At 48.9% G+C, this 12,750-nt stretch overlaps 1 protein-coding gene across 1 annotated transcript in view; it reads left to right on the top strand.

Annotated features, from left to right (window-relative positions):
• The first annotated feature begins 6,106 nt into the window (after positions 1 to 6,106).
• Positions 6,107 to 12,750, top strand: part of RAB11FIP3 (RAB11 family interacting protein 3) — a 59,502-nt gene continuing 52,858 nt past the window's right edge. The window contains exon 1 of the mRNA XM_027527740.1: positions 6,107 to 6,700. Coding sequence (XP_027383541.1) covers positions 6,122 to 6,700 — 579 coding nt within the window. The 5' untranslated portion in view covers positions 6,107 to 6,121. The remainder of the gene's footprint in view (positions 6,701 to 12,750) is intronic.

Below are 12,750 nucleotides of genomic sequence, written 5' to 3'. Positions count from 1 at the left end.
GGTCCCCTTGCTGGCAAAATCTGAGACCCAGCCAGAGATGGCAGAGGCTCCCTGCTCACTTTTCCATCCGACTCGACTCTTCTGTCCTAGGTGTCTTGGGGAACCAGCTTCTTCCCTGGATTTCATATGTACCGCTGCATTCTGGTTCAGGTCTCTGGGATCAGACATACTTTACTCTGTCAGCAAACAGAGGGTTTTCAAACTCTTTAGTCTCTTATTTACTGATTGACTTGCTTCACTTCCTAGGTGACGCATTATCAGTATGTGCTAAGTTGCTTCAGGTCGTGTCTGACTCTGCGACCCTATGGACAGGGCATGGAGTTCATTAATTGAAGTCCCAGAGGATAACTTTATCTCCAAATTTTGGAGTATCTGGGGGCGGGGCACCTCATCGCATGTGTACATCAGAGCATCTTGCCGAAGATAGCACTGACAGAAGTCTGCCGAAGAAGGAATAAGGAATGTCAGAAATCTGCTTTTAACTCTTCCACCATCATGTGTAATTTGGACAATTTTTACCCCATGGGAGGAGAGTGGTAAAGAAGAGACACAGCATCTCTCCCTGCATCACTCAGCGAGGCCACGTCTCTGGTAAGTTTCCAGATCTTCACCTCTGGAAACCATGACCTGAGGCTAAAACAGGAGATCCTGGATCTGCGTACAAACCTCTGAGTCTGGTCCTCGGCACCCCTCCCGGGACACGGGTTGGGATCCTGGGTGCAGGGGAGGCTCGGAGGGTGTCGACGTGGGCACCACAAGGACTGGAGATGCCTGTCGTCACAGGAACTGCAGAGTGAGACGTTAAGGAAATCATCCAAACCTCGGCTGCCTCAGGAGGAGTTAAATTGTGACTTACAAACTCATGGTCTATTTTTACTCTAAGAAATGTACTTTACTAAATTTGAATGTGAGAAAAAACCCATCCCCCCTGAATAAATATCGGTAAACACGAGTGTGGACTGCGCCCCTGGCTGCAGGAGCTGTGGAGGGTGGGTGTGATCTAGATCTAAATCGACCCTGCTCTTGGTGTGCTTACCCCATGCAAAATGCTTATGTCGTTTTCAAAATCACAGATTGAAAATATCTGGCCAGCAGTTCTTGTTTGCAGCTTGACAGGTATAATCAGCATTTGACAGTCGCGCCCAAGTGACAAGCAGAGTTTGGAGAGCTCTGACCGTCCACGTCCTTGAACCACAATTAAGATGACAAACACACTGGGCGCCTGCAAAGCCTCTCCTCTAGCCTGGAAAGCCCCTTGCCTCTCTGTGCCCCTCACCCTAGATTACCCAGCCAGGATGGTGGTTCAGGCCGGGACGGCGAGGCCAGCCTCTTCTGTGGGAGAAGGTGGGACAGACAGCAGGGGCGTGGGCCACAGCCGAATTTAGAACCCTTTCCGGGGGTGCCCGGGGGGCAGGCTGTTTGGTGGCCCTGGTCCTCCTTGCTGTGACCCCATCACGGGTCTGCAGCAGGTCCCTTCTTCCTCTGGAATAGACCTCTGCCCTCTCCTGCTGGCATCGCCAGGGCTACCCCCAGGCCTCCCTGGGGCACTGGGGTCACCCCTGGCCAGCTCAGATGCTTCCCCTTGACCTTGGGATCCCTCCTCCTGAACTTGGGAGCTCCATGAAAATAGAGCCAGGCTGCCAGAAGGGGGTGCTTTCAGGCACATACCACTCAACAACATAGATCCCAATATCTGCCATTGTTACACTACCCAGCAGCAGGAAGCAACAATTTCTCTTCCTTCAGCAACAGTCCAGCCAATGAGAGCTTGTCACAACTCAGCCAGTGAAAAGTCCCTGCACTCTGAACTCCCAGTTTCCTCCAATGGACACTTTGTTTATAACAGCCTCTTCCAACCCCCTCTTTCTCCTCTATAAAAACAGTTCCTCTCCTTTGCTGGCCATATTTGCATGTCTCCAATTATAGATCTTTGCTGCTTCGGAATAAACCCATTTTGCTGTTAAATAGCCAGCTTTTTAATTGTTTCAGGTTAACACTGGCATCATGATCTCAGACTTCCCTGACTGCAGAATTGTGAAAACTAAATGTGTTTTTTAACACTCAGTATATGGCATTTGGTCATAGCACCATGAGCAGACTAAGACACCAATCTATGATGTGTCTTGTGTCAAACAGAAAGCGAAGTTTTTAAAATTAACTTTACTAAGGTGTAATTTACATACAGTAAAATTCATTCTTTGTAGTGTACAGTTCTGTGAATTTTGACAAACACTTTCAGTTATAGAACCAAGGTATCACAATCAAGGTATGAAACAGTTCCTTCACTCCAACTAATTTCCCTTTCCCCCAGCCCTGCTCAATCTGATTTGTGTTCCTTTACTTATGGAAAGTTTAATGTATTTAAGTTCAAATCATTCTCTTTGTTTGCAGTTTTTACTCTTATGTAAGAAAATTTCCTGCTCCAAGATAATAAAGATATTTTTCAAAGTCTTCTAAAGCTTTTAAAGTTTTTATTATTATTTTTTTTTTCTGGCCACACCTTATGGCTAGCAGGATCTTAGTTCCCCGACCAGGGTTTGAACCTGCACCCTTGGGAGAGGTAAGTCCTGACCACTGGACTGCCAGGTGATTCCCTCACTTTCCGCTTTTATGTGTTTGATTTCTCTAATTATTTTTTGTATCGATGTCACTTCGGGATCTAGTTGTAAGGTTTCTGTACAGACAACTGGCACCAGCTATAGAAAAGTCGATCTTTTCTTTTTTACTAGCAAAGTCACCAAGGATAAAAATAATGGGTTTGACTACTAAAAATTAAAGATGTATGTCTAATCTTCTCCAACAGAGATCACAAAGGGGTCACAAGCAGGGAGAAGATGTTTGCAATATCAAACTGATGAGAGATTTCCCTAAAGAAGAAGTCAGAGAACCCAAAAGAAAAACAGGCAAGCGCTACAAGTGGGCAGTTCACAGACCCTAGTTGGTCAGTCGGAGAAGGCAATGGCACCCTACTCCAGTACTCTTGCCTGGAATATCCCAGGGACGGCGGAGCCTGCTGGGCTGCCGTCTATGGGGTTGCACAGAGTAGGACACGACTGAGCGACTTCACTTTCACTTTTCACTTTCATGCATTGGAGGAGGAAATGGCAACCCACTCTGGTGTTCTTGCCTGGAGAATCCCAGGGACAGCGGGGCCTGGTGGGCTGCCATCTATGGGGTCGCACAGAGTAGGACACAACGAAAGCGACTTAGCAGCAGCAGCAGCAGCACCAGTTGGTCACTAAACATAGCAAGAAATGCTCCACCATACTAGCATTCAGCTAAATTAAAATAAGGCAAGATGAGATGCCATTTTAAGTTCATCAGACTAGCAAAAATGGGGGAAACGTATGTAATGTCCACTATAATTTTTGTGTTTCTTGTTGTTGTTGTTTGTTTTTTTTTTTGAGATGTGCATTAAATAAGAGATACTTGTGATCAGATTTAGCCTTGTCTGTCGTCCCCCTACCCCCTTGCTGTCAATGGCCAGCTCTCACCCGGGCAGTGGAGAGGCCCTTCCCCAGGGGAGACCTGTGCATTCTTCCACTGAGGCTTCCTGACCTGCTTTCCCTTTGCTCCCCTGTCAACAGTTCTGTGCTAGGAATCTGCTGAGTCACCCTGCTGGTCTTCTTTTTCCCATCTTTCTCCATAGGTCAAAGGTCACCAGGGACAAGGGATCAAGGAGACCCATTTGCTTGAGAGTTCCAAAAGATACGTGTTTATCCCAGGTACCTTTCAAAAAGAAGGACTCATAGAGGGAGGTTTTCGCAGACACTCACTCAGGCCTAAATGCCAACAGATGTGAGCTGCACCCACCCCACCCTCTCCCTTCCTCTTCTGTGTACCTGTTACATGGCTAAATTAAAATGTGCATGGGGTGGGCGTGGAGGAGCAGGTCAAAACGGCAGCAGAGCCTGCTTCCCTCGAGCTGGTTCATTTCATCTTGAATGTTAGAGATGGAAAATGTCTACGTGGATGCTAGAGGTCCAAATGACTGACCAGGCACTTGTCACCTTTAATGTTTCAGGGACAGAGTCTCTTGAAGTGATCCAAGCAGGAAGGTGCGTGTTCTCCATGCTGGACTTCTGTTTGGGTACATTGGCCAGCCAAGGCATGCAGATTTTTCAGGAACTGGCATAGCAGCAAGAGAGCTGTTTCCTTGGGGGTGCAGCCCTTGCCTCATTTGGTTTCACCTCCCCCTGCTAACATCCTTATTTAGAAAAGTTGACACATCACTATAACTACCTTTAAAAGCTGTGTCTGGCCAAAGGCATCAGTCCAATTTCAGATTCTCACCAAAACTGGAGATGGTTTTTTTCCTGGCTGTGCTGAGTTCTATTGCAATGCATGGACTCTGCGTTGTTGCATTGTAGGCTGTCTCCAGCTGCGGTGAGCGGGGGCTACTCTCTAGTTGCGGTGCCTGGGGTTCTCATTGCGATGGCGTCTTTTGTTTCAGAGCATGGGCTCTAGGGAGGGTCGGAGAAGGCAATGGCACCCCACTCCAGTACTCTTGCCTGGAAAATCCCATGGACGGAGGAGCCTGGCAGGCTGTAGTCCACGGGATTGCACAGAGTTGGACACGACTGAAGTGACTTAGCAGCAGCAGCAGCAGCTAGGGACAGTGGGCTTCAGTAGCTATGGCTCCAGGACTCAGTAATTGCGGTTCATGGGCTCCAGAGCACTGGGCTCTGTAGTAGCGGCACACGGGCTTAGCTGCTCCGTGGCATGAATAATCTTAGTTCTTGAACCAGGGATTGAACTCGTGTCCCCTGCATTGGCCGGTGGATTTTTTACCACTGGAGCGTCAGGGAAGTTCCTGGAGGTGATTTTTTTTTTTCCCTTTGAGTGCAGTATCTTCCTCATGAAAGCATAGAGCTCTTATAAGAAACTGAGAATATAGTTTTTGGGTTGGGGGTATTCCTTCACCCTTCTTTTCCCAATGCCAGCCTCACAAACACTGGGGCCACATGCCCTGGGATTTTGTCATGGCAGATTACTCAGTTAACCAACACACCGCTCCTCACAGTACGCGGGGCAGTGCGTTCCCCCCACATCTTATTACGGGCTCTAAATGGAGCCTGTAATGCTACATGCACCTTGCCTGGAGCCTGGCAGCTTACGGGCTCCCATCTGCATGTCTCCACTTTTATGCCTGCTGCAAGGTGCCTGTGTTGCTCTCTGGCGCCCGTGTCCCCACTGACGACAGTGACATCTAGAGAAACAGATGTCAGTTGTCAAAGACTGCCGCAGCGCTTGGGAGGCCTGGCAGTACACTGGCGACGAACACTGGATAGCCTGTCGGGGGGGGCGGGGGGGAACACTTGTCACAGATTTTAAAAACGGTCTCAGTGTTTGGCCACGCGTTCCTTCGGTCACTAGGGATGGACCGCATTTCCAAGGCCCTTCCATACTCAGGCGGGTGTCTCCGCGCAGCAGGCGTCTGCTGGGGGTGCCACGTGCACGTCCCCCGCCCCTTCAGGATCGCGTTCATTGCGTGTTGTGGGGGCGCTTTACGCCAGCAGCACTCAGTCCATTCGCCCCGCGCGTGGGTCGGTGACGTCACGCCCGGGTCCGCAGCCTCCAAGCACGCCCGCCTCCGGGTCCCCACCCGAGGGTAAGCGACACTGGCCGCCTTGCGGCGCCGGAGCCTGCCTTTATACCTGGCCGGTGAGGGGCGTGGCCAGCCGGCGGCGCGACGTGCTGACGTCAGGTTGGCGAAGGGCGGGGCGAGGGCGGCGGCGTGCGCTCCGGTACCTCAGTCGCCTCCTCGTCGTCATCCTCCTCTTTCGCGTCCTCGGGGCTCTTCTCCTCAGGGTCCCCTCCACAGCGTCCCGCGCCTCAGAGTCCCGTCCCGCCTTGCCCCTCGACCTCCCTCGGCCGCCCGCCGCCGCCATGGGCCCGCGCCCGCCGCGCCGCCGGGCCGAGGACAGCTGAGGCGCGGCGCGAAGATGGGCGAGGGCGGAGCAGGGCCCGAGAGCCAGCCGGAGCAGCCCGGGCGCCCCGCGCGCGCCCGCCCGCGCCGCCGCGGGGATGCCCGCGCCCGCCGCCGCGCCCTGAGCGCCTTTGTCTGCCGCCCGCAGCACCACTGGCCTCGGGGGCTCGCGCCGCGGCCGGGGGCGCGCCCATGAAGATGGAGCCGGGCCGGCCGGCCTCCCCCGCGGGCGGCCCGGGCCCCGACCCGGAGCCTGGAGGGCCCGGCGCGCCGTCCGCCCCCGCCCGGAGCCCGGGGCTCGGCCCGCAGGACCCCGCGGCCGGCGTGGATGCCGGGCGATCTCCGGGATGGGAGCGGCGGCCGCAGCGCGCGGGCCGGGACCCCGACCCCGACTCCGACCCTGACCTGGCCCTGCCGGAGCTCGGCCCGTTCTTTTCCTGGACGATGGAGCCGGAGGGTGATGGCCCCGGGCACAGCGCATCCATCCGCGCGCAGGACTTCAGCCGCAGCCATCACCTGAGAGGCGAGGTCGACTTCTTCCCCTCCTTCGCCGCGCCCGAGGTGGGCGATTCGGCCCTGGAGCTGGGTCCCGGGGACCCGGACGGGCCCTCTGACTTTAGCCAGACTCACCCCCTAACGAGCGAGCCTGCGGGATGTCCGGAGGACAGCCCCCGCCTCCGAGCCGTATTCGATGCCCTGGACGGGGATGGGGACGGCTTCGTGCGCATCGAGGACTTCGTCCAGTTCGCCACCGTCTACGGGGCGGAGCAGGTAACTCGCCGCGTGAGGGCCGAGCCCGCGCGTTGGTCGTGGAGTGCAGTGGAGGCCAGGGGTCCCGCTTCTCTTCTGATTCACCGCTTCTCCCCTCACCTCTAGCTGAATTCGCTGAAGCACGTCTTCCCCCTTTAAAGAGGTTTTATTCTCGGGAGTCAGTTTCTTTCCCTGCCATCCCAAGCCACACAGCTGAATCTTTCCTAAATTGAGGGTAGCTCCTGGCCTGGGGACATGCCCCCTGTCTGCTGCATAGAAGTGCCCCCCGGATGGACAGGTGCCAGCAGGTCTCCCAACTGAGAGCCCAAGTTCGGTTTGGCTGAAGTAATTCACTCCTGTCTGCAAAGGCCAGGCTGCACTTGGATGCTTAAGATCATATTAATAATCTATTTTGAACGCAGTTACTTCACCATCTATGGTTGGCTTGTATTCTAGGTAGGTTCGTTATTTGGGAGACAGTGAAGGCTAAAAATGTTCACTTCCTTACCTTCTGTGCCAAGGGAGAGGGATGAACCCTAGAGCACTGCGGTGAATACAGACTCCACAGAACTCCATCAGATCCACCTCCACTCTTGTAGGACAGGTGAGGTGCTGGGCAGGTGAGGGAATGCACAGGGCAGAGGGTCCCGAGCCGCTGCCAGGGCTGTGCTGCTCTGGGAGAAGGTGAGCTTACGAAAGTTCAGGTGGAGACAACAGCGTGGCTGTGTGTGTCCTGCTGTTATCCCAGATAGACATCACACAGGTGACAGGTGTTCTATTAAATACATTGTTCAGTGATGAGACATTCCAAAAGGCTGGTCTGCTAGTGTTTGTATTTAATTGACTTTTCATACATGTGAATATTTGTGAAGTGGGCGTTCAGATACATTGAGGTACATATGCATGTTTAAGCCAAGAGGTAAAATTGACACCCTGGTATGTAGGGTTCCGCCAGAACATTAAGAACTTTTATACAGGATCTCTGTGCCCCTTGAGTATTCATGGTGTCCATTGAGCAGTCATGTAAAGAACTGGGTCATCCTGCGTCAGGGCTCCTTGTTGAGTTTTCAGTCCGGACGTGTCCATATGGGTATCCTGAATGTTGACCTCTTGGTCAGTGTGACGCTTGTGTGTAGCTCTGGTTTGAAGACATTGCCCAGGACAGGTCTCCCATCTCTTAGGCTAATGGGCAGAGATAGAGACGTGCCCATTAGACCCTCTGTAAGTCTAATGAGAGAGATTAGCCTGGATTGTGATCGCTGGACAGTGTCTTGCTTGCATGGTTCACATGGGTTGTGGTCAATGGTTCAGGTGTTTTGAAGCTTTTCTTTGTTGCCCCCCAGCTGGAGAGCACCTTGGGCATCCCCAGTTGTTTTTCACTGGAACGATGTATCTTCTCTCCACACATACGCTTCCTCATCATACCCATCAAGCATGTTAGGGAATTGGTACATTTGTTCTTCTTTACCGTACTCTGACTTTGATGCGGTGCTTTATAGCTTATATGAAGCTCATTTGTGTTTTCCCTGGGTCATCAGCCTTTCTCTGAGGCAGTCATACGTGGAAGAGATTCATCCCACAGGTGAGAAACTGGAGGCCCATAAAAGCTAAGTGACTTTCCAAGGCCTCACAGATTGTCAGTGTTGAAACAGGGACTAGGTCTTACGCTCATGACATTTAGATGGCTCCCAAGTTCTTAGGTTTTGTGGCCCTAAACTTTAATCCCACAAAATTTCATTTTATTGACTATCATAAAATCATTTTCATTTGGGAATCACCTTTTGTTGTGACATTCTTATTGATCACAGTGGGAAAAACTTTAGGTTGCTATTTGGGGCTGAGTTTTTTTAAATATTGGACTTCCCTGGTGGCTCAGATGCTAAAGCGTCTGTCTACAATGTGGGAGACCCGGGTTCTATCCCTGGGTTGGGAAGATCCCCTGGAGAAGGAAATGGCAATCCACTCCAGGACTATTGCCTGGAAAATCCCATGGACAGAGGAGCCTGGTGGGCTACAGTCCATGGGGTCGCAAAGAGCTGGACACCACTGAGCGACTTCATTTCACTTCTAAATATTATTCAGAGTAGAACTGAGTTGACATTCTTTGCTCAGGGAGCTCCTGGTGGAATCTTGAGTTTAGGGGTGAGTCCAGGATGACTCAGGACTTGGTGGGAGTGGGCGAGTGAGGGAGGTCTGCAGTGGCACCGCCCCCTCCGTCTGCTCCCAGGACAGCTGGGGAAGAAGCCGAGTTGGGTGTGATCTGAATACCGGACTTGGAGGAGCTTCCTGGGATGGTGGAGGGCAGCTCTTGTTTAGGAGCAGATAATTAACAGGGTAGTGAAAGGCTGATTTTTGTGTGTATGGCAAAGAGTCGGACACGACTGAGCGACTGAACTGAACTGAAGCTTTGGTAGCCTTTATTATGACTCAGACTTCCTTTTCCAAGTCTGGTGTCGGAATACGGCAAAGAGAAGAAATATTCTTTGCTAGTGAAGTATTTTAGAGAAAAGTGAAGAATTCTACCTTGATCAATATTTTTAATTTTTAAAAATGGAAAGTCTTGGACATAGCTAAGAATAGAGAGAGGTCTGGTGAAACCCTCTACCTGCACCCAAGCCATCGCTCAGTTTCCAAAGTCCTTGTTCACTTGTAAATTCTCTGTTCCCCACCCCCAGATTACTTTTGAAGCACATACCTGACATATCATGTCACCCATAAATATTTCCGTGTCTATCTCTAGAAGATAATTCTTTTTAAAACAGTCATATTTTTTTTAAATTGTAGGAACACACAGCAATAAAGACCATAAGTATTTGTACTTTCTACCTTGAGATTTCAAAATACAGAGTGCATGAGACTCTTAGGCTGGTCACATTACTGTCCTTGATGATAGCAACTTGATTATTGTCAAACTGTCAAAGGTAGCACTTGCAGTATCTTTTATGTAATCTGTTTATGAAGGAAGCATTTTGAATTATTTAAGTGGATTATCTGAATTTTTAATAGAAGTCGTTCCCATTTATAATACAGACGGCTTTTGTGACCCTCTCTCTTTAGCAGTGTCATGGTGTATTTGGTTCTCATTACCTCATCTGGTGATAGATCAGGTGTGGTGTAATATAATACAGTGTTGGCAGGAATTGAAAGGAGAAAGAACTACAGCGGTGCTTTCTGGTTGTGTGTTCTTGACCAGGAGTTTATAGTCAGATGTGCCCAGGCACCGGTTGTCAAGTTGCAAGAGCTTATCTTTAAGGCCTCGACCATCTCTGAAGATGCCTTGTGGATGTGACCCTTTCATGATGAAGGACAGATGCTTTTGTAAAAATTATCACCAACTTATCATAAAGAAGAAATTGTAAAATAAACTGTACTGTAAAATAAGAGTACTGTGAGAAACGATTGGTTTCTTTCAGTGTTACCTTTCAAAGAAATTCATCATAATAGTAAAGGTTATTTTCACAGGACAGCACTCACTTGGGCATTTAGACAGCCTAGGGTCCTTTCCAGAGAGCTCTGCACACTGGAACAGGAACGCCCTTCAGTAACCTTGTGGGCCCTGCCTGTGCTCCTCAGTAAGGAGGCTGCTGGAGGTGGTGTCCACGCACAGGGGTCTCCCTGCTGTTCGTTTCTTTTCAGTCCTCCACTGGTGGGCACTTGGAGCTCCCTGAGGACGTTTGGGCACACCTTTCAGTTGTTCCACTGTCCTTTCCAGTCCTAGGCTTGGATTTGCGTGTGTGTGAGAATGAGCGTGTGTGCGTGGCAGGTGCACGTGGGAGCTGATGATGTGTGTGTGTCTGGCCCTGTGTGTTGGAGGAATTGCTAAAAGGCAGATGATGTTCCTTTCTGTGCTTGGATAACAGGCAATTTTGTTAGGGTCTTACAATTTTTTATGTTATAAAAGTAACACAGGCTTACTGTTTCTAAAAACTGGAAAATACAGAGTGATATAAAATCCAAACCAAAAAATGACTAACAATCCCACTAGCCTGAGAAAAACACCATTAGCATTTTAGTGCATTTCCTTCCAGACTGTTCTGTGCGCACGCACACATACACACTTAATTGTATAGAAGTACACAACTGAGATCCTAGTGGGGAAAAGCTAAATTATTTTTTATAGATGTTCATTGTTTAAAAATATGAAAATAAGACCAATAAGCAAAATATAAAAATAGGGATCACCTATAATCCCACCATCCAGAGATGACTCCTTAAGTATTTAATATGTAAATCAAAATATATGTAATGATGCTTCATTGTACAAAAATGGTACATTCCATGTCTGTTGTTCCGAACCTGCCTTTTGACCTGGTTTTTAAAATTGAAGATCTCAGATATATACATTTGTCCTCAGTATGAGGGGTGGGGTGGGACTGGATCCAGGACTCCCCCGCATGGATATCAAAATCCACAAATGCTTCTAGTCCCTTGTATATAATGATGTGGTATTTGCATATAACTTATACACATCCTCGCATATACTTTATTTTTTTGTTTTATAATTTTTTATTGAAGTGTAGTTGACTTACAGTGTTCTTTTTGTTAATTTGTTGTTTTTAAATTTTTCCCTCCCAGGTACTTTAAATCATCTCTGTTTTACTTATAATATTTAATTCAACATAAATGCTGCATAAACAGTTGTTATTACAATGTGAATGCTATGTAAATAGTTGATAGCAGGTGGCAAATTCACGTTTTCCTTTTTGGAAGTTTCTGGATTTCTTTTCCCCCGCCGACAGTGTTTGATCCTAAGTTGGTTGAACCCGTGGCTGTGGAACGTACTGATACGGAGGGCCAGCTGTGCTTTAATGGAAGCCTAACTTGTCCCCAGGAGATTCAGAGTCATGTGTGGCATTTTCCCAGTGCAGGCTCTTACACGTAGGAAGAGTTAAATTCCATGTGGGATACACTGACCAGGTTGTTCAGTTCAGTTCAGTTCAGCTGCTCAATCGTGTCTGACTCTTTGCTACCCCATGAATCGCAGCACACCAGGCCTCCCTATCCATCACCAACTCCCGGAGTTCACTCAGACTTACATCCATCGAGTTGGTGATGCCATCCAGCCATCTCATCCTCTGTCACCCCCTTCTCCTCCTCTGTCATCCCCTTCTCCTCCTGCCCCCAATCCCTCCCAGCATCAGAATCTTTTCCAATGAGTCAACTCTTCCCATCAGGTGGCCAAAGTACTGGAGTTTCAGCTTTAGCATCATTTCTTCCAAAGAACACCCAGGGCTGATCTTCAGAATGGACTGGTTGGATCTCCTTGCAGTCCAAGGGACTCTCAAGAGTCTTCTCCAACACCACAGTTCAAAAGCATCAATACTTTGGCGCTCAGCTTTCTTCACAGTCCAACTCTCACATCCATACATGACTACTGGAAAAACCATAGCCTTGACTAGACGGACCTTTGTTGGCAAAGTGATGTCTCTGCTTTTCAATATGGTATCTAGGTTCGTCATAACTTTTCTTCCAAGGAGTAAGCGTCTTTTAATTTCATGGCTGCAGTCACCATCTGTAGTGATTTTGGAGCCCAGAAAAATAAAGTCTGACACTGTTCCCACTGTTTCCCCATCTATTTCCCATGAAGTGATGGGACCGGATGCCATGATCTTCGTTTTCTGAATGTTGAGCTTTAAGCCAACTTTTTCACTCTCCACTTTCACTTTCATCAAGAGGCTTTTTAGTTCCTCTTCACTTTCTGCCATAAGGGTGGTGTCATCTGCATATCTGAGGTTGTTGATATTTCTCCCGGCAATCTTGATTCCAGCTTGTGCTTCTTCCAGCCCAGACCAGGTTGTAAAGGGCACCAAGTTATGGGTTGCTTCCTTTTCAAACACTTATTTCATTTAAATTCTGGATACAGGGTCAAAACAGTAATTGTAATTGAAATATCAGACAGAAGAGTTGGATACCCACTGAAGACTGTTAGGTGGCCCTTAGAAGTACTTTTATGATAATTGCAAAGTTTCCACAGCGTAGGTTATCAATATAAATGAATAGTTGTATATAAATTGATTTGTATGTATACCGTGATTTTAACTGTAAAAGTTGTCCATGAGAAAAAAATCTTT

The sequence above is a fragment of the Bos indicus x Bos taurus genome, chromosome 25 (assembly GCF_003369695.1).
Source record: "Bos indicus x Bos taurus breed Angus x Brahman F1 hybrid chromosome 25, Bos_hybrid_MaternalHap_v2.0, whole genome shotgun sequence".
NCBI classification, from domain to species: domain Eukaryota; kingdom Metazoa; phylum Chordata; class Mammalia; order Artiodactyla; family Bovidae; genus Bos; species Bos indicus x Bos taurus.
The sequence above is the reverse complement of the archived record's forward strand: the minus strand, read 5'-3'. Positions and strand labels throughout refer to the sequence as shown.